The sequence below is a fragment of the Leuresthes tenuis genome, unplaced genomic scaffold (assembly GCF_036924035.1).
Source record: "Leuresthes tenuis unplaced genomic scaffold, fLeuTen1.0.hap1 SCAF_12, whole genome shotgun sequence".
In the NCBI taxonomy this organism is placed as follows: Eukaryota; Metazoa; Chordata; class Actinopteri; order Atheriniformes; family Atherinopsidae; genus Leuresthes; species Leuresthes tenuis.
In genome coordinates this window covers 27,402,103-27,429,400 of record NW_027325366.1, presented here as the reverse complement: position 1 = coordinate 27,429,400, position 27,298 = coordinate 27,402,103, and the positions used below count along the sequence as shown (strand labels likewise).

Sequence of the window (27,298 nt, the reverse complement as noted above, 5' to 3'; positions counted from 1 at the left end):
GACATAGGTCACTAAGACAATGGTACCAATAGAAAAACAAACAAAATAAGCTGCTTTTTTATATTGAAAATAAAACTTATCTTAAAGCACTAAATGATAAAGGAGCTCAAAGTCATAATTTGAATGCCTATATTAATACAATATTGCTGCACGTGGTTGCAAAGTCATTTGAGGATGCTGAACATTGCATTTTTATATACATTAGATCTGTGAGTCCAGCAAATATTGACACCACTAGATTGAATATCGGGGGTAGTTTATTTGTGTTTTAATATATAACCACTGGGATTCAATTGGTAAATTAAAATTTATTTCTCCAATCTATTGCTTTGAGCTGTGACAGACTTGAGTTTTTAATTCCTTTCCGATTCTTGACAAGAAAAAATCAGAAAAGAAAAAGGTACAAGAGGTTGTTGCTCAGGTAACTCAGCCACAGGTAAGGTAGACAGTTTTACATATTAAACATGAAGGCATTTTCCTTGTTTTCAGTCTTAATTTTGAAAATTTAGGGATTTTTGAGTGCATCATTACTCTGCAGTGAAGGCGGTTTACAAACACAAATCACTCATATTTTGTATATTATTCCTTTAAGGAAGCTTACGTGTCTGATCCTTCAGTAAAGATAAACATATTCATGGGTCAAGTATACAATATATGCATAAGAAATATTCACAAAGATGCAGATATCACACGTACATGTCCATAGTTATCCAAACAGGTGCATTTAATACAGTGCAGACATGAACATAGATAACAGGTTTCTACTGGCATACACCTGCCAGTAGAAACTTCAAAGTCAGGCAGTAATCAGAATCTCTCGTGCAAAGTGCCACTCCTCTTCAGTCTGTAATTTGTGATACAGCTCCTGAACAGATAACACATGCAGGATGTTCAGCCATCGACGCTATCAGAGGCTTTGGGGAAACACTGCCCCTCATGATAAAGACACAAACAGAGGGAGAATAGCCTAACAATCAGAGATATAATCAGATGAAGAATCAAAAGAAATCCTAGATTCATAGATTGATCATGAATATCTAAACCCATACCCTACAATAGTCTGCTGTAACTGTATAGGGTTAAAGTTATTCTAATGTTTTGTACTACTTAAAAAACATCTTCAATAAATCAGATTTTCAGATTTATTACCTAATATAGATCAACTTTATGACAAAGTTTAAAGGCTTGGGTTTTTCATTATGTCGGTGAAATAAGAGAGAAAACTAAGGTTTCAAATACAGATGGAGTATTAGAAATAGATACCTAGTTAATTATTTTAAGGGCCCAGAAGGGCATCAGAAAGTGATTAAACTATGGTGCTCTGAGAGACCTTAGTTTCATTAAAGATCTCACTGCACCATAGATATAGAGCTGTAGCGTACAGGGCCCTTCTGTTTTTTCTTTTTTCACAGACGAATTAGTGAATTTCATCTCTTCTTAATCCCTCAAGTATGCTGGAGATGAGGATAGTCACGACAAGCTCTAGTCTTAGACACTGCGCGGAAAAGGAAAAGGGTCAAAGGACAACAGAGAAAGAGTCTAAAAATGGGGGGGCTTAGGGTGGGATGAGGAAGACACAAGATGACATGCAAAGATATAAGCAAGGTTGTAAAAAAATTATATAATAAGCCAAAAATGAAAACGCACACAAAAAATGTTTGCCATCTCTAGACAAATTTTTCAAACATGTTTGGTCATGTTGATCTAAACTAAGGCTAAGAATAATGGAATCTGTCAAAAAAAAGTTTCAACACTCAGAATTTGCAATGCAACCATCAACAGTAACAATTCAGTGCGACCAAAGGGAGAGCAGCAAGAGAAAGCAATTTCACATGAGAAAAACATTTGTTCTGTTTTAACAACAGTGGCACACCCAGCAGCACCGGCAGCCAAAAGATACACATCAGACTCAGACCATGGTTATATTCAGACAAACACGAGAGGTTAAAAAGGTGCCTGGATGAGCTCAATGCTCCCTATGGATTGCAGAAAACAGAGTTGGTAAACTGATATGTAAGCTGATGCTTTCTGTAACTCAACCAAGTGTGACTGAGATGAGTGGCCTTCGTCATGCATAAAACCAAGTCAGCTAGACCAAACTAAATGTATAGCAACTAGATAGGGGCCATTACACAATCATTTTCCTTTTAACAAGAGCACATCACACTAGCAATTACCTCTGGCAAGCTGTGGTATGTTTTCCACTCAAAAAGAGATGCAACATGTTGATTCCATTGTCAGACAGTGAGCAAAGTGACGCAAATGTTTGTCATGGTGATAGAATATTTTTTTCAACACAATAGAGAGACTTAGTGTTAATGGCTTGGAAAACACAATGGTGATAATGTTTTGTGAAAAATCTAATTTCGCCTACACTGCCATTACTATCACTCCTTTCTACAACAAACCCACTTATCATAGACTCTGGTAACTGTTCTGTGTGGCCAGTATCATCTGAAAAGAAGAAAAAGTTTAAAGAACCTCCTCTCACTATCAGCTAGGGCCTATTGTATGCTTAGACGGAGCCACAAAGTTCTTAGCTCAGTTTGGGTATGAAAACACTTTCACAGTCCAAATCTAGAAGTAGAAAAGCTATCTGGCAAGATAATGGTGCACAGTTTGAGCCCATAACTTTAGCACAGGATTGTCACACACGAGACTGGGCTTCATCGGGGACAATTATTTGTAGACATATTTAAAATTAATTTGGCCAGCCACTGAGGTATTTGTGAAATTTCAGCCTATCCGAAACAACTTCAGCTCACAGATATTCATTGGACTGATATTTCATAGTCAAAGAGCACAGAAGTTAATATTAAATAAATTCTTAAACCATCAGTTCAAAAGTACCAGAGCATGGAACTCATCTTCCTACTTGACACATAAATAATCTTGGGGTCATCAAACACAACAACGATGTAAATTAAGGTTAAGATTACATTAATTTACAAGCTTACATTTTAATAGATATAAACTATTGAACAGCTGGTGACAGGAACTTAACAGTTTTTAAAGGTCCCAGGGCTTGCTTTTCCGTGTTTTCTGACTTATCTGCAGTTTTAAAATGATGTATTATCACCTTAAATCTTAATGTTGTCTTGTTCAGGAGTCTCAAACTATCACTCACAAAACTGTTTTTTGACAACTTTGCACTCAAATGTCACAGTAAGCGAAAGGCAGAATTTTCTTATATGGTCAAATTCTCTTGGCAGTGCACAAAAATGATGTTTTTGGTTTTGAGGACAAGTTGAGTCTTTTCAGCTTCCCAAAAACCCAGTAATCTTGGATTAGTGGATGCAGTTTGTTTTTCCTGGTCAGCAGCACAGTCAAGAAAAGGTTTGGATGTGTTTGCTACTCTTCACGGACAACATTTTTATAGACAAGAACCAGTATGTTGCTGGCTTTGCAGGGAGACTGATGACTGCTTCATCACTAAAAGAGCACAAATCTCAAACGAAAGCAGTAAGTGAAACTGTCTGTTTTGTGTTGCCATTGGACATGTGAACAGATTTTTTAACAAACTTCAGCAAGTAGCTAAGTGGGCTAATGGCACTATGGGTAATACATGTATACACAAGACAACTGAACGTATCCCCTTGTTGCTTCTACGACTGCTCAGAAACACTGAGTTACTCACACAACCAAATGCACAATAGCAGGTACTGAGCATGTTTACCAAACAGACATCCAGCTGTAAACTTTGTTGTGACAGGTCCATTGTGCTATTCACTTCTGATATTTGGGATCCAATTCCAGGTCTGAATCTCACGTGTTGTCATGCTTGAAAACGTGATGTGTTTCTCTCTCTGTTTCTTTTTTTCATAACTTCTAAGCCAGCAACTGGAGTAATGCGCATTCACACGTCACCACCGTCCCCTTTCCCGACTCCCCGGCAAACATCAAAGAATTTGACCAATCAGAAAACACTTTAGTCAGATTCTCTTTTTCTCAAGAGGAGACTGTCCCCAAGAGAAAGTTTACTCTCGTTCTGGACTAATGATAAACTATTTGGAGTTATGAAGTATGCGAAGTTAATCTTAAGGTTCCCAAGGTTAAGAATTAAATGATCATGCCATGTCCACTTTAACCCACTTGACCACTTGGTACTACTACACCTGCTTAACAGATTTAATTTACATTTGCCATTTGTGTAATTCATATACAGTAATGTAATGTTGTCAAAGCAGAAAGCAGCTCATCTTCCCAACCACTGTAAAAAAGAGCCATCCTCCAAAGTGGGAAAATGATACTGGTTTCTGTGCATCCGACTGAGATGAGAGGACGGTCAAGAAAGAACATTCTGAAACAAGCTGCAGCCTCTGGTAACTTTCATGTTACGTGTGAGATATAAGAAGTTTAGTCTCCGTTGGATTTTTTTTGTGCAAAAAAAAAAAAGAATGATGACAAATCTGACTTTCAACACGAGAGAAGTTAAAAAATGTTTGTGTATGCTGTGTCTTAGAAAGAATACTAAAATAAGTTTAAGGCAGGTCAGACTGGCATCCTTTTTTTGCTTTTCCCTGGATATTTTTGACACTAGTATACACTGTAAGCATCCATGTCTATAAAAAAGCTTCCAGGCACACTCCAAAGTGCAGACACGCAATCCCATTCATACACACATAAACAATTTAATGTCAGTTCTGTACTATACATCTTGCCAAACCCACATTGTCATTTATCTCTACCCATCTCCCTGGTCCTGATTAGACATTTAGCTTTTCAGAGCGGGACTGGAGTGGACGAGATTAGATCTGTTACAGTGGAGCTCTCTTCCAGTGATGATGGAGGTTCTGACTGTACACTCTGCACTTGTGTGTTAATATGCGTGCATACAGTACATCTTCCCATAACCATGGCATATGACTGAATGAGGGCTGTTGTGCATCTTTGAGTGCACGTTAGACAGATTAACTGGGATCTACTGTTTGGACATGTATTTGGACTGACACATACATGAACTCACAAAGAAGGATACTTAAACACACAGACATACACAAATGCAGTGTGTACGTGCACCTGTGGCACTGTGGCATGTTCTGTGCAGGCTGACCGCCAAACCAGGGCTGTGACACACGCACACAAATAACAAAGTTGGCCCTGCAAAGCACTGCAGTCAAAACTAGTACAAGAGAGCAAAGACATTCCTCACTCCTCTGAGCTGAGCTCTCTGCTCTCAGGCCAAATGATTAGAGCGCTTTAATCAGTAGAGGCTCTGAAAGGACGGCTATCTCCAAGCATTTCATATCTCTCACTCTGCGTCTCTCATTGCAGCTCTCTTTTCCTTCAGCGACAACCTATCCAGATGATAGTCATTTTCCTTCAAAAGACATACGGAGATAGAGACATTCAAAAGGAATGAGCATGAGACAGAAAAAGAGCAACGTAGGATGGTATGTCCAGCATCTTTCAACAGAGAGAATCAATGTCCTGGCAGTCTTGAGAGCAAGCCACAGGTGTGGCTTCACCCCGGCTGCATCACAGTCAGTCACTGTGTGTGTGAGTGTGTAAGCGAGCCAGCAGACAAGTGAGTGAGTGAAAGAAGATGACAATTTATGTCAGTGGGGATGAAAAAGAAGTAGCTTATTCCTCTGTGTTGATTCCCTAAATCCATTTTAGTTTTAATATACAGTAAATGCCCCAAGTCCTGCAAAATGTGAGGCCAATTGAACACTGACATGAACTCTACAGAAATTAAACAGACTTTGACACACAATTCTTTTTGGTTTGGATTTAGCTGATAGTCCTGTACATGGCATGATTCTGCCAGATGTAGCAAAAACTTTGTGTAAAGACTTTAGTTTAGTTTGAAGGCTTTGAAATCTGTTACTGCAGCTGAATAACTCATAGCAACTTAGCTGACTGAAAAATAATAATACAAATTTTGGCCTTACACTCACACTGATGTCTCTGAAAATGTAATAACCATGGTTATGAAAACTGATTCTTTGTTATTAACCTATAATGATGTTTATCTGGTTAAGCAACACCTAGAAAATTGTTTTCAACCAGCTGAGACGCAACAGTCTGTCCACCTCACATTATGTAATTTGCTCTTCTCTTGCACAATTTAAGTGTAATTTATCTATGTGGAAAATGTCCCCTGAACATTCTCTTGGGACTCACCAGTTAGTGAGCTGTAAAAAATATTTATCCTACTTTAAACAAGTGATTTTTAATGCCTAACCCTAACCATTGACATTTTAAAATCTAAATCTAAGAACATAATTGTTTGTGGAAACCTAATCAATTACCTTTACAGTCAAGCTTTCCAGCTTGACAGTCATGTGTAACTCCACAACCAAATGTGAACTTTTACCACCCAATAAATCTGATAATTGCCCCTTTTGTGACAGTTTAATGAAATGCCCAGAGACTGCCTTCCTCTATGTAGTTATTTTCCAGACTAGTCTTACCCAAAGACATGTAATAAATATGTTTGTTTTCATCTTATAAACACAGGAGTGTAAAACGCCGTGGTAGGAAATCGCATTATGATGGCAGTGTTGAAAACATCGAGGGGGATAGGTCTAATAACTGTTTTCTCTCCCGTGCCTCCTTGAAAGGTTTTTTGATAAATCAGCAGAATTTAAAATCAACATTATCAAGTAGCACACTGTGTAGAATCTTGACATTGTGACAGTTGTAACAAGATGTTGAAGCTTCCCGCCATGATGGAGCAAGACATCAAACATGGACTTTGTGACATATTGAGTCATAAGCTCAATCTCCATATTTAAATAAAGATTTAGGTAAAAAATTACATTTTTGAGCCTTTAATGTAAAAGCTATTGCAGGTTCTCCTTTGTGAGTTCAGGTTGCATTTCTATATCCACATGCACAAAATGAAAAAATGTGTGTTCCAGAATACGATCAAATAGATTAAGGTTTGGAACAGCTTCACAACATTTCTCAGGCTGTGTTGTAGTATGATGCTGCACTCTTTTGGAGAGTGGTCTCACACTGTTAAACATGTGGACTACTTTTGTGGATGAATCGTAGTATAGAAACAGACTATGTTACTTGCTCAGAGACAGATTGAATCCCTGCTGCTCAATGCTCCCTCTCCTACTCTGTGGACCTAAGCATATACACTACTGATGGAGTCAGTTTCAGTAACTTATCTCCAAAAATTACTTACTTTTACCTCACTTTTGAAGCAAGTGACAGAAAAATGGCTAAGATGAGGAGAGCTATCTGCCAGTCAAACAGCACATAGACTTGCAGAGCCTCCCTGACACTACATCCCACATTGACCTTGACTGCGCTGAGAATGAACAGTGGGAGGATTCAATAGAACAAAACCACAAAGCTTCACTTTCAAATGCTGCAGAAGTGTGTGCGTGTGTGTGAGAGGACAGAACCATTTGATGTTGTCTAATGAAACGCTGCACACGAGACAAACGAAAGCACTGAACAGACAGACAGAAAGAAACCCAAGAGAGCAGAAAACATGTTATCAGCTCATCTGCTGGGCCCGTCTGTCTGTCTGTTCAACTGTCACACACCTTGCGGAGCTGAGCCTATATGGATTGTTTTATGATGACATATCCACTGCGCCTAGAGGGCCACCTGACATTCCTCACTCTGAACTTTCTGCACAGACACACACACACCATCAACACCACCTCCACCAAACTCTCTGTCCTCTTACTCACTGCAGGCAACATACAGTGCACACACTTCTCACCTCACTGTTTCAGTGTCTTTCCTCTATCTTTCTGCTCTCTCTGTAAATCTTTGAACTCCTAAGCACAAATATGCAGCTTAGTTACTACACAGCTTTGTATGTCCATTGTTAAGCCTTGTAGTTTTTTTCTTTCTTGAGTGCAGCAACTCCAGTATTTATAACTCGGTAAGAGATACTATGTCACAAAGAATGGCAAAAGCATATGTAAAAAAATATTTCACTAAAATACATATGCCATATAAACAGATCTACTCTGTTATGAGGAATATGAAATGATAAAACATCAAAACTGCGCTTGGTCCTTTTTTTAAATCTTGCTTAGCACATTAGTTAAAAATTATCATAGAATTCATGATCAGGCTCTTGCCCCAGTCCAACTGGGAATTGACCATAGTGAATATTTGAATTAAAAGCTGATGAGATCATGCTGAGTGATGGTGCTGTAGATAAATGTAAGACACGGTTACGCACCATCGTGCGCACAAATTAAGTTTTTTATACCAACCAGATTTTTGTTTGACAAAAAAAGTGTGACACATAAAACACGTGGTAACTTACCACCAGAGTCCGATGATATTGACCGGACAGAGCAAGATAAAGAACAGGGCCAGTTGGATCCGTGAAAGACGAACCGTCATGTTGAACGTTGCAGATCCTCAATGAGATTTCCCAGCAAAGTTTAATGTGAAGAGTTCAGCCAATACCGAGTGTGGTTATTACTTAAATACATAGGAGGTCCTTGTTTCTGACGGCACGAATCAGTAAAAGCTCCCAGCAAAGTGGCTGTCAGCGTGAGCGCAAAAGTCCAACTGGTCTTCTGTCGGGCGCATCTTAATGCGCAACAAAGTTGGTCAAGTGGCTACTGAAGAGATGTCCGCTTTCAAAGGTGTGGTTAACCTCTTCATTGTCGTTCTGCTCTGTGTGTCGCAGCGTGTTACATGCTTTCAAGGAGGAGAGAGAATACCCAAGAGAGCAGCGAAGTCTTATCTGACTGCGCACGAAACAGCTCCGTCTGAGTCCTGGAGTTTCGCCACTCGGAGAAGTGTACACGTAATTACGTTACAATGAAGACGGAGAGGACGAAAAACGCTGCTGCCCTCATTGATAGCTTTTTTCATTTATTTTTTAAGTTTTTCTTTAACGCGTTGAGGTGTTGATCACTCTCTCTGCGCTCTAAACTGACGTACTGATGAAGTGGCTGAAACAATTTACGGTGCCCACCGGCTGCAGGTAGAGGCGTTTCTGCTGCACAGTCTGTCAGTGTGTTTTCTTTGGACGATAAAAGCAGGAAAAATGAGCTCGTCTTCTTCCACCTTAGTGTGACGTCGCTCCGGGCGAGGCGAAATCCTCGCTGTCATTCAGGGAGGGGGAGAAAAGAGAGGCTGCAATTAGTTTTGGGAGGACCTAAAAGAGCAGACACGGGGTAAACACACAGACTAGCAGACAAATATACACATGGATCTGGTACACTGCGATTTTACGGTTCCCCGAAATCGGTTTACGAAATGAGGCTGTGTCAGTACAGGTGTGATGGAACTTCTCCTCTATTTGTGCCAACAGACTGACACGTCATGTCTATTTATGGATTAACTTTCACCTCAGTGTGCACTTCCCAGTATCATTAACAACAGTTGTTTCGGACAACTTTTGTGCACAAAATAAGTCAATATATTCTTATTACTGTATTTAGCAGGCTCTTGGTGCACTGCTAACTCTGTATCTGATGTGTGTACGCTGGTGGCGGGGGTATATTATCACCTATCTGGCCAAGGACATATCCACTGAAATTTAATACGACTGTGCTGTGGTTGCCAATAAAAGACCTGTCACCCGACTTCATTCCACAGCAGTGATACAATTAATCACAAGCACAAACACAGGCATGCTCACCCAGACTAGTACCACTGCCTTTGATTAAGGGGCTCCTCGCCAATGCACAAACCCATAACTGGGGATTTTAAGAGCCCATAGCTATTATGGATATTTACAAGTTCACAACATTATTTGTGGGGATCTGCAAGAAAAGGTTTAAATGCTTTAATGTTCAAAAGCAACTTTATCTCACTCATATCATGCATTTCTGAAGCCCCTCTTGTCACCTGTCTGTTAGAAAAGGTTGGTTTGGCTCCTGACTTTTAAGGGCACAAGTTCTAAAAGATCCAGCTTGCTCAGATTAGACAGATCAAAGTTAGCTGTAGCTGTAGTAGCTGCTCATTCTTCATCCAGAGGTGTCCAAAGAATCCACCAGGTAGATATTGTGCAAATGTGGATTAATGTCAATGGAGACTAAGAAGACGAAAAAGCTAGAATAACAGTTGTTTTTTAGGAGTGACTTTTGCATGAGAATCAATAATGGAACAGTGGTAGGACACTTCTGGATGGCAATGTGGAAAAACGTTTATTGCCATAACATTTGTTGAGTGTTTTATGCCCAACCATCATGTTTTCCTAAACTTAACCAAGTGCTTTTAATTTGTAAAAAGTAGTACAATAGTAGAGCAAAGGAAAGCAAACTGATGACAAAAATTATGCAAATGCTTAGTTATTGCTGCAAAAGAAAAAATGAAAACTTGCAGCTGTTCACAGTACATTGGAAAGTGTTGTTAAAGGGATAGTCTGTGTGTTTAAAACTGAAGTGAGGGACTCTTGACTGAGACCAATTATGTTATCAGCTGAAAATAAGAATGTGTTAGTTTAAACATGATATTAACAATTATTTTGAGTCATCCAAGCACAAGTGGACAGATGTAAGTTCATCAGTTTATGCCTGGTATTATATTGCACCCCCACATGTGTTCAGATGTTGTTTTTCCCATATTTTGGAAAACATTTTTAAAAAGTTGTTATGTGATAAACGTCAGATGCAATGTAGGAGTAAAAGTAGCATTTGCAGTGTTGCATAGCTCAGTGTCAGCACACTTCTGGACCTTAAGCTTTGGCATTGGGTTCACAGCTGTTTTAAGCAATTATTCATTTTGGCAAAGATTCAGCCTTTGTTTGGTCACACTTTTTTTCTCCAGAACAATTGAAGAGCGAGAAAATAATTGAGCATAATAGTTTGCTGTTGACCTAGTCCTAAACTGATTATGCATTCACACCATTATTAGGATAAGGCCACATGTTCCAGACCACATCTGAATGTGATCTGAGCAATCCAATTTCAGTGAATCTCCAACGCTCCTGTGTACACTTAAACCTGTAATCAGAGCTGTCTTATGACTGGACCAATCAGGATGCATGTTAATATCAGGTGTAAACAGGCAACAAGAGAGTGAAACAGATTGAACAAAACTATGTATTTTCATTCACCTTCTGTAGGTGCAAAAAAATGAATAAAATCTTTTTTTAAAGACCTCCCATTAGCATGAACTTTAGCCTTTGAATGTTGCAAACTCTTTCAATACACAAAAACCTTCAAAATACACAAGGGGAAAGAGAAAACCCAAAAGGCATATATTGTTGCCTTTAATGTTTATTATTGCCTTCACTTTTACAAATTCCAACTGCCAAAGGCTGACTAATACATTTTGATCTAAACTATTTAAGTGTTACATATAATGTTATTTATTTATTTATTTATTTATATTCTCATATTTTCCTTATTCTTTTACCAATTAGTTTAGCTTTTCCCATTTGCAATTGTGTTTGCTTCTTCTTAATTGCTTGTGCTATTTTGTGGAAAAGCATAGAAGAAGAGCAGATATCACTTGGAGCTACTTGCAAAATTGGTACAACACTAGTATTTCCAAAGGAAGAATGAGTGGTGGAAATGTGCACTCTTTATGCATATTTCAAGATCATATCTACACAGGAATTTTGTGCAATTGAAGCCTTGGATTACCAGGTAGAAAATAAAGCAAAATAAAGGTGATTATATAATATAATTGTGGGTGCTATGAGTAACTACAGCCATATGTCATGATGGTGCGTTATGGCTGTGAAAGATCTTACTAATGAAACTTTTAAAAAGAGAAATATTCAGAAATTGTTCTAGTTTTCTGGCATGCAAGTATCTTGTGCTATGGTATAGGCCTTAAAAGGCTATTTCTTATATAATGTATTCTATTTGAACTGTCATACACTGTTACAAATGTCACATTATATGCAATGTAAGCCTGATATTACAATAAATCTTAGAATGCTTCACCGACCCACTTATAAAAGGTCATAACTCTTTGACGCAGGCTCCTTTAATACATGGCACAACCCATTTATTGACCAGTTAACTCATCATCTACACAACAACTATGCCATACTTAGATGAGTAAGTTTGTATATTTTACGACTTACATTAGCTGGCCTATGATCTTTGTACGCACAATTAGATTCAGCAACGTCCAACTTGCCCAGTAAAAGCAATTACAACTGACTCATATTTGGGACATTTATGAGTGTTGTAATTTAATCATATAATGGCATGTAGTACTAGGAAACAAAACAAAACAAAAAAGGATGGGATACATGGGCTGATGATATGGGATTCTTTTATAAGACTGAGATTTGTGAGACTCTAGATTGGATCATTTAGAATTTCCTTCTGGCTTTCTTTAGTCTTGCAGTTTCTGTCCAGTAATCTTTTCACAGAAATTGTGCCCAAAACTGCATTCAGATCATGTTAGATGCACTCTCATGATCTGGAAGATTTCATGCTTATGGCTTATAAATAGACATTAAAGTGGTGATGACACTCTGTGTTTTTTATAGGTGGGCTCAGTCAAGTGAAGACAACAAATTATGCACATGATCAACACAGTCTGGCTTGAGTGATGGACTTATGTGAGACTGTTTTTCAGACCCTTTTGTTTTACTGGCTCAAGTCAGATGTGTAATAGAGTGGAAAAAAATATGGTAGCATTCTGGACGTAGCTAGCATAGAGGAAGATCAGCTGTAACCCTTAACAGATGCTTATGATCAACAATACTTCTCAGATTGCCTGTTTTATTTAACTGATGATTGATGAGTATTAAGTCGACAAAAATGTGTCAGTGAAACGTTTGTCACACCACTGCCCTGAGCTGTGTACACAAAGATTGATCTGTATCTGCTGTTTAAGCCAAACATTAGCTCTATGCCTTAGCAAAATTCATGATTAATCAGCCCAGGCTGTTTTACCAGGCTTCAGCAGTCCAGTTTTGGAGATTATGTTCCCACTACTCACCATTAAGAGGGTTTTTCTGAGTATAACTGATGGATGATCTTATGAATAAACAGATGTACTGGCATTCCAAAAAAAGGTTCTTGAAAAGTGTAGAGTCAACACTGGATTTATGCTTGCTGGAAGAAGTTTTGACTCTGTGTCTTCTAAATATGCATATGGTTGATATTTGTACAACAAACACCTGCTGTGATAGTTTATTGAAGGGTTTTGAACCCTGAGGGAAGAAAACACTTGTCAATATTTCTTTGAAAGGTAGGGCCGGATGACAGTTTATAAGATAACTTCACAGGCATTTCTTACCAGTACAGTCTATACGAGTAGACAGGTGAGTAGCATGCCTAATATTTCATTTGCATGAATTAATCAATGTTCCAAAGGCATATCTGTAAATCTGTGCTCCATCATTCCTGCATAACACAATTTCTAACAAATTCAGAGCATTTTTTTCTATTTAATTTATGTCTATTTTGGTCTCACATTCACATTTTTTAAGCTATGGCCAACTTTTGAAAATAAGAGTGATTGTCTTGATGTAGTAACAATAATAAAACGGTCCTAAAATGAGATAAATGCAATCTTACATGAACTACAACTCATGACATACTATAATATTTGATTATTTAAAATATGCTGACAAAATGCTGAAGCAGTGTCTGAAATTACATAGGAATTAAGAGGTTAATTAGCAGCCAAGTGCTGCTAGTTAAATACACTTGATTAATTGATCATCAGCAAGTGTGAGCACCTATATGGAAGGAGAGACTTTGCCAGTTTGTTGGTGTGGAGCATTCACAAAACTGAGTTTATGCTGGTATAATCTGGCCATTCATTTATGTCTTTACATAGAGATACAGGAGTTTATTTTCAAGTTTACTGTTTTCAATGACGTAACAATACACTTAAAGCACATCCTTGATCCATGTATTCAGCAGATAAAATTTTCTTCAATCTTCATTATTATGCTGTTGTTCTCATTCCCTCTTTACTCTCTCATATGTCAAAATAAAGTCAACAGAATAAACTATGATGTTTTAGTCAAAGCTTATCTCCATGGAGAGTGCTGTATTGATATGTGACCTGGGACCAACCGCAACAAAATTAGAAAGTTATGAAAATTGAGTTATCTCTCAATGAGCCATAAATAACTGCAGCATAGTTGTGAACATAAGCTTGACAGTTGTACCATACTTTACTGGGTGTTCTCTCTCAACCACCTTGCCCTCTCTTCTCCTCCGTCCTTTCTCTCTCATCTTGTCCCCCTCTCTGCTGGGTAAGTGTGTTTTGTTAGGGAGGGCTGATTCTTCATACTTGGCTGAGGCTTTATGGACAATAAAGATCTGATTTCAAAGTCCGGCAGGGTGTTGGGCCTGGGGTCTTGGCTCAGCTTTAGTTGCCTGCTGGGAGGAGACACTGAACAGCCCCTAACCAGATGGCCATCAGCCCACATACAGTAGATTTATATTGTGCATGGTGTATTGGTAGAATTCTTGTCCGTAAGCAGCTCCATTCTTCACCACTATGGACACTGAGATGAACTGATCTCCAGAAAATGACTCAGCATCAGTGTTCAACACTTTACCTCTGCATTTTGAATACATTGCATGAAGTGAAAAAATCTCATCACTAATTTTACAAATTAAATGTGCAAACAAGTTCAGAGCTCAGCCAGACAGCTTCAGCCATCCTGCATAATATTGGCAGTTCATCCTGTCTGCTCAGTTCTACATCTGTCCTGCAACAGATACTACCTTTGGCAAAGAGGTGGAGACATTTGTGGTTAATGGGCCATCAGTGTCTCTTCAAGCCCTTTTCTGTCTGTAAGGTTTTCTGCAGCAAGAGCTATGTTGTCCTCCTCAAGACTGAGTCTGAGACAAGGCTTCTCCCGCTGAAGTCAGTGCATTCTCTCAGCCTTTCCTATTTCCCTTTACTTGTTTACTCCTCCACTGTTACATCTTAATCACTTACTCCTTGCTCAGAGTAGAGATATGTGACATGTCCCTCCAGCATGTATAATACATCTGTGGAGACTTAGGTCAGTGCTGCAAAGGAGAACGCCCTGATAGATATGGGAACTTCACTTAGAGCTGCCAACAATGCATTTTTTAGTCATTACATTAAACTTATAACATAGGCTTTGTTCTAAAAGATCTTTTGTTGTTGAGGAGGAAATTATTGACAGGGATTTATCAGTGGCACCATGAAAGCTCGACCTCAGCACAGCCCATGTTACGTAGTCAGTCATTGTTGGAGGTATTATGGGAAGAAAACTTACTTCTTGAATTTAAAGACCCTTTCCAGTAGTTAACAATCCTCTAAAAACTCATCTGTTTTCCCCAAATTTGTGAATTTTTAAGTTTTTGCAATGAAAGAAAAAGGTCATGTGCTTACAATTGTTTGAATCTATACCATTTTTTTCTCATTCAGCCAATGTTGATTTATGAATACAGAAGTCTGGCCCTGCCCTGCCCACATATCTGCCCATCAGCAGCTGAAACTGCCTCAGAATGGTTATGTATTCAATTTCTAACACTTTCTGACAATTAACAATATTGGGAAATTTCCTGCTCCTCCTCCTCCCTCTTAGCTCTACAGCTTATGACTGGCTCGACTTGGAGAGATGATATCTCCCTGTTTGGCCAGTCAGAAGGCCACTGCTCTTTGCTAACCTGTAGCTATATATACCCTATATACAGAGAGACTCACTGTTTAGATGCAGCAATTCCAAACAATATATTGTAACATCACTGCCATAACTAGAGCATGTCAGGTCTATTATCTTCACAACAAAAGCAAAACAGACCAAATGACCTCTCCTTCTGGCTTTGACTGTTTTCTTCTTGCATATTTCAGCAAGACGATGCAAAACCACATACTGCATATTTCACAACTGTATGACTTTGTTGTAGAAGAGTTCAGGTGCTAAACAACAATAACAAACCTAATTGCTTGAAAATAAGTAAAACATTTTCCAGTTTTGAGGATTTCAGTTGTGGATGGTGTCACTGCCATCATGGTGGTCTCCTTTCACCTGCAAGGAAAGATTCATTAAAATTAAGTCAACCTCTGTAAAGTTACTTACTGTAGGTTAGCATCTTTACATTTTCAGACAGACGTTTTTACTGAGTGGGAGCTCAGAAGTATATGTAAGATCATAGATTGTTGGCTATTTGCCATATATAGGCCAAGCATGTCTGTTTTTTTATGATTCATCTTTTGCCATTCTGACAGGATTTGTCTTTTTACAAAAATGTTTTTTGAAATTTATTGGATGAACCTTTTTTTTGTTTTTCTTGTTTTTTTCCCATGCATGATCAACAATTCAGAATGTGAATCTTCCCAACCCCTTGATTAGTGACAGTGTTCACAACACCACTGACAGTCAGATACAGATTAACCATGTTAGCATTGTCTTTGTGAGCATGCTGCCACAACACAAAGCACCACTGTGCCTGATTACCTCACAGGGTCACTATTGTGCTTTCTGAAAATTAAAGTACATATTGGACTCAGTCCACTTTCACATCTCAACAGTTACTCTGTCACTGTATCACTTCATAAAAGATAATGTTGTATTGCACCTTTAGACTGTATTATATTGTACTTTGTATCACATTGTACTGGAAAAATCTTCAGAAGAAATACATGTGCAGAAAAACAAAACAAAACAATCACTTGCAAGAACTTGTGGTTTCCCCCTTGGTCTCTCATTAATTGAGTTTAACAGCATTGGTCTGTATTATGAAGTGTTCCCTCCCACCCTCCTCCACCTAGGAAAAGCTAACAGGCCTAACCTCTGTCCTGCCACACCTATCAAACTCACGCTACACACACATTCCCCCTCTGACACTGGTTTCATCTGGGCGTGAAACAGATTCCTACGGCCTGCCAGAATGCACCACCTATCTCTGGATGTGATTCTCTTTCACCCCGTTTTTCCTCCTATTATTTTATCTTTCTCTGTGCCACACATGTGCCCTTCTGTTTCCACAGAAATATGCCTTGCCCTAGCTGCAAGTCCACAAAACACATTCCCGAGCGATTATGATCAAAAATGATTAGAAATCCCATTGGGGCTAATATTTTATTTGACAGCTTGAATTAGATCTAAATCAGAAACACATGATGGCCCTAACCTTTTTAAAATAAACCACAGTCATCTCTAGAATCCCCAGGAGAAAGGCATGTTCATGAAATTCCTTCATAACTGGCAAACACACACACACATACTGAGAGTGTGAGAGAGAGGTTGTAGTATAAAATATTAATACCACCCGCTGCCACATGATTTTACATGTCCAGAAGCAGAAAGTCTGTTTTCAGAGAGGAAGGAACTGAAGCTATGCAAAATTATGGTCTTGTTACAGCAAGTAACGAAAGTAAACCCTGCCTGCTATCTGTCAGCAAAAGCTCCCTCATTTGGTGTTATTCAGAAGTGTTCTGCTCTGTCTCTCTTGTAGCTTTTTTAACCCAGTGTCATCATAGTTGGGCTTATGTTAGATCATATAAATTTGCAGACAGAATTGACCAGTAATCCTCTCATCCTGAAGAATAATCTATAACTTTGCAGAGTTGATCAAACACTTGAGTTCTGTGATTTCTCGTTGCTACAGCTTGAGGCCCATCACATCCACACCTACTAGAAGACGGCTGCATAGAGAAATAGTCCTAGGTCTAAGTGACTTAGCATAACAATTATTAAGGTTAACTTCTCTCTCTTTATGGGTCATTTCTTCTATATGAGACAGTTGAAGGTCTGTCACACATATCATATCCCTGAACTACCTTTTGCAGTGGCAGTGAGTGTTTTTCTGTCTTAATTAATCATATCATAAGAAATGCAGTCTTTAGTAAACATGTCACTTGAATTGTCTAAAGATTTAGAATTGTTGAAGTTATCTCAGAAAGTTGAACTGAACGGCTTAGGTTTCCTCTCAAATTTAGTGTATCTGTGACTGATTTTGGAGATTATTTTTTTGGCCTTGTTAGATTCTTTTTGAATTGCATAAGACAATCGCTGAGTGTCACAGTAGAGCAGACAAAATCTCAGGCATTGTCCACAAAAAGACAAACATAGCACTTCCTATGCTTTTCTCATTCACATTAAAACACAGTTTTTCCTCTGAAATACATTTTCACCCACTAGCTTAGAGGTCAGGACAATTTTGAGAATGAAGTGGTTGTTGCTGAAATTATAGGTTGAAATGATAAGGCAAATAGGTGCCATTTGAACCATGTGTACATACAGCATTACCTGTCATTATGGAAATAATGTTGTCGTGGTTATGTTTTGCAGTTTGATAAAGATTTTTTTTTTTCAAACATTGCTGTATTGATGGGATATTTTTTGAGAGTGGAGGAAAAACAAAACAAAACTAAAAGTGAAAACAAATTTGAAGGCCTTCAAGCAGCTCACAGATCTTTCCAAGGAAGCGAGGTTGACTGTGGTTTGAGTTGAAGAAAATCTGGCAGGGACTCACATGCACTAACAGGCATGAGCACCTGGACCAGCTGCCACAGCACAGAGCAGAGGAGCTGAGATTGCAACACATCATGAAAGAGTGTAGTTTTTTCTCTAACAAAACTTGCAATCAATTAAAAATTCTTAATTTGCAATCTAACAACATGATTCATTCTTAACTGTTCACACTTGATCGCGTTTGATCACTTTTAGAAAGCTTGAATTTCCCACACTGGTTGAAAAAAGGTTCTTTATTCTCCTAAATATAGAACAATACTGACATATTTAGATCAGTTAATCATTTCATATAAATGTACATTCTTACTCAACAACATTTAAAAGGATACCTTTTACCCAGCTATCTAGAGGCGTTGTATTTGTCAGCTTTACAAATACCATGCTAGACCTTACCTGATAAAGACTTTGTCTAGATGGGAGCATATGTTTCTCTAAAAAATGTATATACCTTTTAGCTATGATGGTGCATTTCCAGATGTGCATGTTGCCAGCTCTATTGACTCTAATGCACTTCCATACCAGCAGAGATGAAGGCTTTTGAACTGAGCACTGATAACATGCTCGATGGTCCCCTTTCTCTCCAGATAACACACTGTTTATGATTTGGAGAAATAATTTCAAATCTAAATTTATCAGAGCACATAATATTTTCTCCACTTTGCCTCAGTCCATTTTAAATTAGTGTTGGTCCACAGATGATGGCAGCTTTCTGCATGATATAACTTTAACCTGCATCTGTCGATGGCTCTGGGAACTGTGTTCACAGAAAATTACTCCTGGAAATGTTCCTGAGGCCATGCAGTATTTTCCTTTTGATCATATTATGTACTGTATATTATGGAATATTAAAAGCATTCACAATTTTACACACAGGGAAATGATTCTGAAATTGCTCCACAATTTTTGATGCAGTTTTTTTGCAGATTGCTGAACCTCTGTCCAGCTTTACTTTGAGAGACTCTGCCTCTCGAAGGTTCTCTTTTTATATCAAATCATGTTGCTGACCTCTTGCCACTTAACCTCATTAGTAGCACCATGTTCCTCCAGCTGTGTCTTTTCAGTACCACTTCCTTTTTCAGCTATTTGTTGGCCCCATGTGGCTGCCATTAGATAGAAAAATGACAAATCTGTGTTTTTATCTACATCTTATATACTGTCCCAGCGTTTTTGGAATTAGAGTTGTAACATGATATACAATGAAGCAGTTAAAGAGCCACATCTTTCCCTCAGGTGTCAAAACCAAAGATAAAGGAGAGTGAAATTTTGTAATCAACCAAATTTCCAACTTCAGCAGTAACTGTTTGACAATGTTTCTTCATCAAGTTTGGATATGCACATTCCAACTCTTTTCTTCATCTTTGACTTATTGACGTATATGATTATGTCTGTGCAACAGTCATACAGTAAATCATTTAAGCTGCTTCCACTGGAAAAAAACCGACTGCTGTATTTACAAAAGGATTTTTGTAGTTTTTCTATAGCTACCTAGCTGGTCCAAAAGGTGTGTATGAGTATAACATTTAATTTTCAGGATCAGACAAACAAGATGACACAACTGCCAAAGCTTTACAGCTTTGCTGTGCCATTATATTCCATTGTTTTTACAGGTTACAACATCAGCACTTCAGTACCCCATAAGCCTATTAAAACAGCAAGAGTCCAGTCCTCAATGTGCTTTGCTTGAATTTGTGTGGCTCAACAGTTGTGAAGGTGATGATATGGATTAAGGGATTGTAGATGAAGCTGGTTTTTCACAGCAGAGTCATACTGATTCTTTCACTTCTCTCACAAAACACACCCCCTATAGAGAGACACACACACACACAGCCAGAGTGACTATTCAGAGTGATTCATCAGCATTACTGGCAGAGCGGTAACTTTATTATAACTGATCTTATCTAGTTTGCCCAGCTCCCCATTTGAAAGCTGCGAGTCTCTTTGCTCTTTCTTCTTTGTCCAACTTGTGTCCAGAGGGCTTGTGGTGTTGCTGCTTGTTTGCAAAGAGATTGAGCGGACCAGCCAGATGGGTAACACATACACACACTTGCACAGATTGTCTTGGAGATAGTGGGTGCAAATGACTTTTGAACCAGCCTTTAAACAATGGCAGTCATATCAAAGCACACACAGTAACTTTTAACAGACTTACAGTTTTTTAAAAAAAGAAGAAGCTCAAAACTTTAGTATTAGAGCCTGAGCTGTTCTGAGTGACAAAAGTACAACCCCAGAAATGAACAAAATTTGCATTAGGATGGATTACCACACACGGAAATATGAACAATCTATTGAGTCGCAGTTAGAGCTATTTTACAGTGACGTTACAATTCATAGCATGTTGCCTGTTTTAGATGTGAGCGAAATAAACTCACTTTACATTTGGCAACATGAACTGTAGGGAGATCAGTTTATGTGACTCTACTACCATCTTGTGGATATTGATTGAACTGCAATATTCACATGAGGAGGTGGAAGATAAGGTCAAAATGGCTGTTGTTATGGAATTACTTTTATGAGTTGGTTCTATTCTAGTAAAGACCTCAACACATCAAAAATGAGTTATTTGTGCACAAGAATTACCATTGTATGCGGCCAATGACTAGGATACTATACATGTAGTAGATGACAGCCATAACACAATAGTGTTTAACTGGAAAATTTGTAGAATATTAACACCACTTCAATCCAGATTGAAATGACAGAGACTATCCTCCCCTTTGGTTTAGATTATTAGATTGGAGGACTATGCAAACCTCTTTTCCTCTTGCTATTAAGCTTTCATATGTTGTATGTAATGTAATGTATATCTGCCTTAAGCACCTCAATGACCTGTGTGATGGTTTGTAGATGTTGTTGCTGATTCTAGATTATTGATTTACTGTATCATACCATTGTACGTTTTCTCTTCCTATACATCCTCTGGGATTATTAAAGTATCTGAATCTGGACCTGTTGGAAGAAAACCTGAAGAGACTCATTCAGATAAAGTTTTTTTTTGTATTTGACAACCTTCACTGTCTGTTTGACTCTGCAGTCACTGCACAGTGATGCATCTGTGCAATAATGGATCTGCATGTATCAGTGTAATGATTTCAGTTACTCTGTCATTTACAAACCATGGAGTCAGCTATTTATTATAGAATGGAATAGCATGGAATAGAATAGGATAAATTGCATGGTTGCATTGTCATTAGTTACAGAAAAATAAAATAAAAAGAAATGCGACTGACGAAAAATCAATACATCTTATAGAAACATGTTACAACTCGCCACCCTCAATAAAATGCAGAATACTTTAAACTGTGATGTCATGAACCTGTTCAGTCTCGTCTATGACAGACGATCAGCGCACATGTCAGAAAAGTCGGATGTGTCCCCTCTCTCTGAATGACACGGCTCCTCCTGTTTCTTCTCCGTCCCATTACCACTCCCTCCCGCCAGCAGTTTTAACCAATCCACAGTGGTTTGAGTATATAACGTGCAGCCAGCTTGCAATATATGATTTGGCCACAGAGTGGCAGCACATGCAAACACATGTGATATTACACAACTTCATTACAAAACAGTGAAGGCGAGTTCTGTATGTAATGTGCTGCAGCCTTACAAGTTCACAGTGTCTCATTGTGGGTAAGTCGACTATTTTATTTGGAAAAGCCAGTAGTTGCTTACTGCTGAGATTTGTATCTGTGGTTTATTTATATTTTTTACTTTAAAGTAGCTGTTGTTAGTTTCAGTTTGTTTTATTTGCAGTAGATCTTCAGCTTATATTTTATCTCGTTTAACATATCCGTTTGTCTGAATGAGTCAATGTTCTGTACCGACAGGGAATTGTTTGTGCTATTCTGATACAGGAAGGAGCATCTCTGAGACAAAACAATGAAGTCTATCGTATGTATCTCAGCGTCACTCAGGGCAGCATGTCAGACCACATCGGCTTGTTTTCCTCTTTACCGTGGGTTCAGTCTGTGCAGTACCGCTGGAAGATGCGCAAACGTGGATTTGGCCAGCAAAACTGTAATTGCGCAACAACCGTGCATAACCGACGTGCGTTGTTTCCAATGGGAAAGAACGCGCAATGAAACAGCTGGCGTTGGGAATGCAGCCCTTCTTCCCAGAACACCTGAGAGGAGAGACAATGAACTGACCATGTACCACGCTGGAATGCGGATGACACATAAAGGTGCGACAAGAGCAGTCCCACACTTATCTCCATACACCCCATATGCCAAAGCACAGGGCAATGTAACTTGTAAACTTGTAAATATTCAGTCGCTCTTTGAGGAGGATGTCATCGCTGGATTGTGTTCCAAGCTGGCAGACTTTCCCAGCAATGACAGAGCAGAGGGACTGGCCACTTTACTTGGAGCTTGTGTTGAGTTTGGCTTGGAAGCCCACAGCCCTCCTGTCCTCATACTGGTGAAAGAGAGCCTGGAGCTCCTCTCCAAAAGGGACATTGGGGTGGCACAGCTCTGCCACCTGGGGAAGGTGGCATGCGCCCTAGAAGGTCGCCAGTGCCCCATGGGGACAGAAGTCATGAACTCAATCAGCACAGCTGTAGAAGACGATATGGTCTCCCCCAGCGAGGCTGTAGCAGTCTATTCCCTGCTGACTGTATTGTATGACCCAGGCAGCCAGCAGCAAACAGGGATGCTGTCTGCTTTGCACAGACAAACACAAAGGATGGTCCACCGGCTGAAAGCCCATCAAGTTAGTGATATTCTGCAGTCCCTCCTGAGGTTACAGCAGAGACAGGTAGGGACAGTCACAACTCTGCTGTTCTGTGATGACAGTTTAGTTAATCTGTCTTTGTTTTAGTTAAAAGAACGCCTTGAATACATTGCTCTGTTTTGTTTCACAGGCCATTGCCCTGGTGCTGAGGCTGAGCAACAGGGCATCTCGTGTCTTTAAAGCTTTCAGTGATGATGACATAACTAAGGTACTTTCTGCGCTTATGATTCTGGGACAGCACGATGAAGAGCTGCTGGCTGCAATGGAGAAACACTTGCCAGGTGTGTTCTCTTTTCCTATTTACTTAATTTGTGCTTTAAATGGCCTGAGGTAAACCTAGCCGTATGTAACTTATAACTAGTCAGGTTAAATTTCATTCTTTGTACTTTGTCTTGTTTCTGTTTGTGTCCTGTTCTGTGGTAAAAAGCTACAGATGGTAAAAGAGAATCACTAAATATGGTTTTGTGTGTCAGAGAGGATGGGAAAGTGTGATCCAGAGCTCATCAGTACTGTCATGGAGTACTGTCTGCAAATGAGGTGCCGCTCTGAGCCAATATTCGAGGCTGTGGCTGAGAACTTTGTGTGCAGCGCTGAGAGACACACCAACCTTCAGATAGCCAAACAGGTAGTCGCCATGGGGAGACTCAATTACCTGCCACAGGTGAGACTGATTCTTGTCTTGTCATATTATCATTTAATGTAAGTGTGATCTATCATTCTTGGCAAGAAATTCTTGCCTGTGTTCAGAGAAGACAGAGGCATTTCTGTACATTTTTCTTTGTATGGTAGAATTTTAACTTGGATATGGATACAAAACGGGATTATGTTCACAGACAGTGCATTTTAAAAGTGTTCCCTATGACACCCAGTAACCTCTGCCACAGAAACAAATATGTTTTTAAAACACTGGTGCTTCAGGGAATGAAGCTCACAGACATTGAAGTTTTTATCTTTATCTTTTGCTTTCAGAAATATCTCCAGCTTCTCTGAATCTGTTGATGATAGTGTACTGTAGATGCTGAAACCCCCAAATTCTTTGCAATTATGAAATGAGAAGTCATTCTTACATTGTTTACTATTTACAAATGCATTCTTCAAGAGTGTTGAGCCCTTCAGCATCTTCGCTGGATTGCTTTTTTTTATATCAAATCATGTTACTGACCTGTTGACAATTAACGTCATTAGAGCTGACATCAAACGTTAAGTGTTTTTCCTCAGCTCTTTGAACCATGTTGCTAACAACAAGTGAGCATATCATTTCACAAGACTTCTCAGTTTTAGCATGTGCTACGTGAGGTGCCTGCACGTGCTTTGCTTTTTCGTCATGAAGAAGGAAATTGCAGTTGCTTACAGCACACTAATCTGTTTTGTTTTCCTTCTGTCCCCTCTGTGGTGCTCCTCAGTGCTCCGGTCAGATGTTTAAAAAGCTGGAGAGCATTTTGTCAGCAAGGTTTTCCCAGTTCCAGCCTCGCTCGCTCATAGATACGCTGCATGCCTGCGTTCACCTTGAACGATTCCCACTCAACTACATAAAAAAAGTGTTCAGCCCGTATTTCCTACAGAAGCTGCAAGGTATGTGCAACAGTCTAATTCAATCACAGCTTTTCTATGTTTCTCACGTCAGTGTGAAGTTTCACAGTGAGCTTGTCACTTTTTGCTTTCACCTAATATGTACACAGATGGTAACAGCTGCTCATTTAAAGAGACTTTCATGTAAAACTGTTTTTCTCTATACATAAGTAACTGTTCTTTCAATTGATTTTTGTACTTCTTACCAGTAAATAGAGGCATGACATAGCAGTGACTGTATGCATGCAGTGGCTTACATAATATCTCTGATATAAGGTGTCCTTGTCTGTCCTACAGCACAGGGGGAGCTAGTGGACAAGAACACTTTGGGGCAACTGACACAGCTCCATCTCTCTACCTCACTAGAGTGCACATACTACTGGGTGAGCTTCACACAAAATACAGTTTATAGAAAATTTATTTATTGTCAATTCCTTTTCATTTTGCCTGAAGAGGATCTTGACTGACAAAATAACAGTAACTGATGATTGTTAATATGTTTTTATTCATGCCTTCCCTGTCAGGGGTCCAGACTGCCCTTCTTCCTCCGTGTAAAGAAGTTTTCCTCCATGGACCAAGCCTTTGAGACACCTGTGGAGAGTCTGCTGTACAGACAGGTCAAAGGTCCACTTGAAGTGCTGCTAGGGGGGAAGTTTTTCTCCACCAGAATCTTTACCCAAGTTGGATATACCATAGGTAAGCAACAACCATATCAATAAATGTGTGATTAACATACAGCAGCATGGCAGTTATTCTAGATTAATATGTTACATGTAAATTTAGCTTCCTAAGATAGATGGTATAGGAACAATTTATGGTTTTCTCCTTCAAAATTCCAAAAGGGGCTCATCAAAGCCATGCTTGTGTTGTTGCTTCAGTTGTACTGATAGACAGTTGTTGTTTTATATCCAGATGTGGAAATATGCCTGGATGAGAATGGATTTGTCCTGCCCCTGTCTCAGTGGGAACAAACTTCCAGAAGGTAAACCCTGTTTTGTTTAATAGGCCTGGATTCACTTCAGCACGCTGACAGTAGTTTAAAGTGTTTCTGTAGAAGGTAGAAGATATACAGTATTTGGAAATGGCAGATAGATAATTCTTTAAACCATAGTAGCCTTGTTTAATTTTTCTTAGATTTGGAAGTTGGCCAGGCATGACTTTTGCACAAAGTCTTAATGGAATATTTCAACCTTGCATCGTGTCTTGAATAGGATTGCGCTATGTTTGGATGGTCAAAACCGCTTCTGCAGCAACACACAGCATCTGCTGGGGAAGGAAGTCACAAAGAGGCGACACCTCTGCAGGACTGGATACGAGGTGGTGCAGGTAGGCTTTTCAGAACTGGCAAACATGATGAGAGTAGATTGCTGAAACAAGATATCAAAGATTTGGAGGTTGCTAATTTGCAGCTTCCTCTCAGTAAGTTAACATTTAACCAACCTGCAGTTACATGAATTTACATGAGTTTGTTTTTTATTGTGTATATTATATATAATATATACTATTATATATATACCACACTCACAACAGTTTCATATTATATATAAAATCACTTAGTGTACATTCTTTTTTTAAAATTATTTCTTTCCTTTTGCACATTTTCCACATATGCTGTGATGTCATTTGAAATGGACTCAACTGTCTTGCCCTTCTCTGATTATAACACTTTTGACATATGTAAATAAGAGTTGGTCAATCATAAAAATAAGAGATTTATCATTTATATTATATTTGTCTGAAGAAAGAATCTTAATAATTGGATTGAATTAAAACACGTCTCCTCCCTCTCCTACAGATCCCTTATTTTGAATATGAGAAGCTGAGAACTCGGGAGGAAAAGGTCCAATATCTTCATGATAAGATTTACCCCACTATCTCCAAGTTCAGACATAATCAACAAATGTCTTAAAACTGTGTCAAGTCAAAAAAATCTGTTAGATCAGTTACACAAACCATCTTTTAATATACTTGATTATCAGGTCACTGATCACACTGTCGGGTGATACGATTAAGCCGTTTCAGTGCCCAATAAGCAACAAATACCTCTTGCACTGTTGTTCTTTTTTTGGCTTATTTGTGACATTGGTTCTATTAAACAACCTGCCTTATGTTCACCAAAAATATATCATCAAATTCCATCTAACAGTTTTGCCAAGGTGCCATCACAGCTGCCTCTTAATGAAAGAGCGATGCTTTTTGTTCGTTACCAAGATGCATAAAATGCCTTTGCAAGAGAGGGGTAAACATTACCCAATTCATTTGTTTGACTATACATCGTATACTTGAACTTGGCCTTTTATATATATATATTGATATTTATAATAATGGACATTTTGATGGTAGCTCATTGTTGCTGTTTAATTTATGTGGTCAATTTGAGCACAAAATACAGTACATGTAAATAAAATGAATTATAAAAGAATAATGGATAACTGACTCTAAATGAGATGTAAATGAAATTAAATGTATTTTTTTGTTGAATAAATCTATCATAATTTGCCTTAAATTCTGTGATTGGTCAGAGGGGATTCTTTATAACTAAAAACATCGGAACTACTGACAGATTTAGTTTAATTTCAGTTTCAGTAGAAATTTAGATGCAATATATTTTATAGATTTAAAGAAATAACAGACTTGATCTTAATTTTACAGCCACTGTATACCAGCTGAACACCCCCA

The 27,298-nt window shown here is 38.7% G+C and overlaps 2 protein-coding genes across 3 annotated transcripts in view; one reads left to right on the top strand and one right to left on the bottom strand.

Annotated features, from left to right (window-relative positions):
* Window positions 1-8,992, bottom strand: part of wnt6b (wingless-type MMTV integration site family, member 6b) — a 30,158-nt gene extending 21,166 nt beyond the window's left edge. The window contains exon 1 of the mRNA XM_072397336.1: window positions 8,249-8,992. Within this exon, the coding sequence (XP_072253437.1) occupies window positions 8,249-8,328 (80 nt within the window). The 5' untranslated portion in view covers window positions 8,329-8,992. The remainder of the gene's footprint in view (window positions 1-8,248) is intronic.
* Window positions 8,993-21,858: 12,866 nt separating this feature from the next.
* LOC140319621 (FAST kinase domain-containing protein 3, mitochondrial-like) lies at window positions 21,859-27,060 on the top strand. 2 transcript variants are annotated; one of them, XM_072397331.1, is made up of 10 exons: window positions 21,859-21,949; window positions 22,174-23,074; window positions 23,181-23,331; window positions 23,524-23,711; window positions 24,454-24,622; window positions 24,917-25,002; window positions 25,144-25,315; window positions 25,532-25,601; window positions 25,831-25,945; window positions 26,415-27,060. In XM_072397331.1, exons 2-10 carry the CDS (start codon window positions 22,199-22,201, stop codon window positions 26,526-26,528), a joined length of 1,941 nt encoding a protein of 646 aa, XP_072253432.1. In that variant the 5' UTR covers window positions 21,859-21,949; window positions 22,174-22,198; the 3' UTR covers window positions 26,529-27,060. The 2 variants fall into 2 exon arrangements, with proteins under 2 accessions (XP_072253432.1, XP_072253433.1); XM_072397332.1 differs by having other exon boundaries at window positions 21,866-21,949; window positions 22,990-23,074.
* The last annotated feature ends 238 nt before the right edge of the window (window positions 27,061-27,298 follow it).

What these genes read in the sequence shown, in the direction of transcription:
- LOC140319621 (XM_072397331.1), top strand. Translation starts at nt 22,199, where the DNA reads ATGAAGTCTATCGTATGTATCTCAGCGTCACTCAGGGCAGCATGTCAG. An exon ending in AATGGAGAAACACTTGCCAG is followed by an intron (nt 23,332 to 23,523) that starts GTGTGTTCTCTT and finishes TTTGTGTGTCAG; the next exon opens with AGAGGATGGGAAAGTGTGAT. An exon ending in CCAAGTTGGATATACCATAG is followed by an intron (nt 25,316 to 25,531) that starts GTAAGCAACAAC and finishes TTTTATATCCAG; the next exon opens with ATGTGGAAATATGCCTGGAT.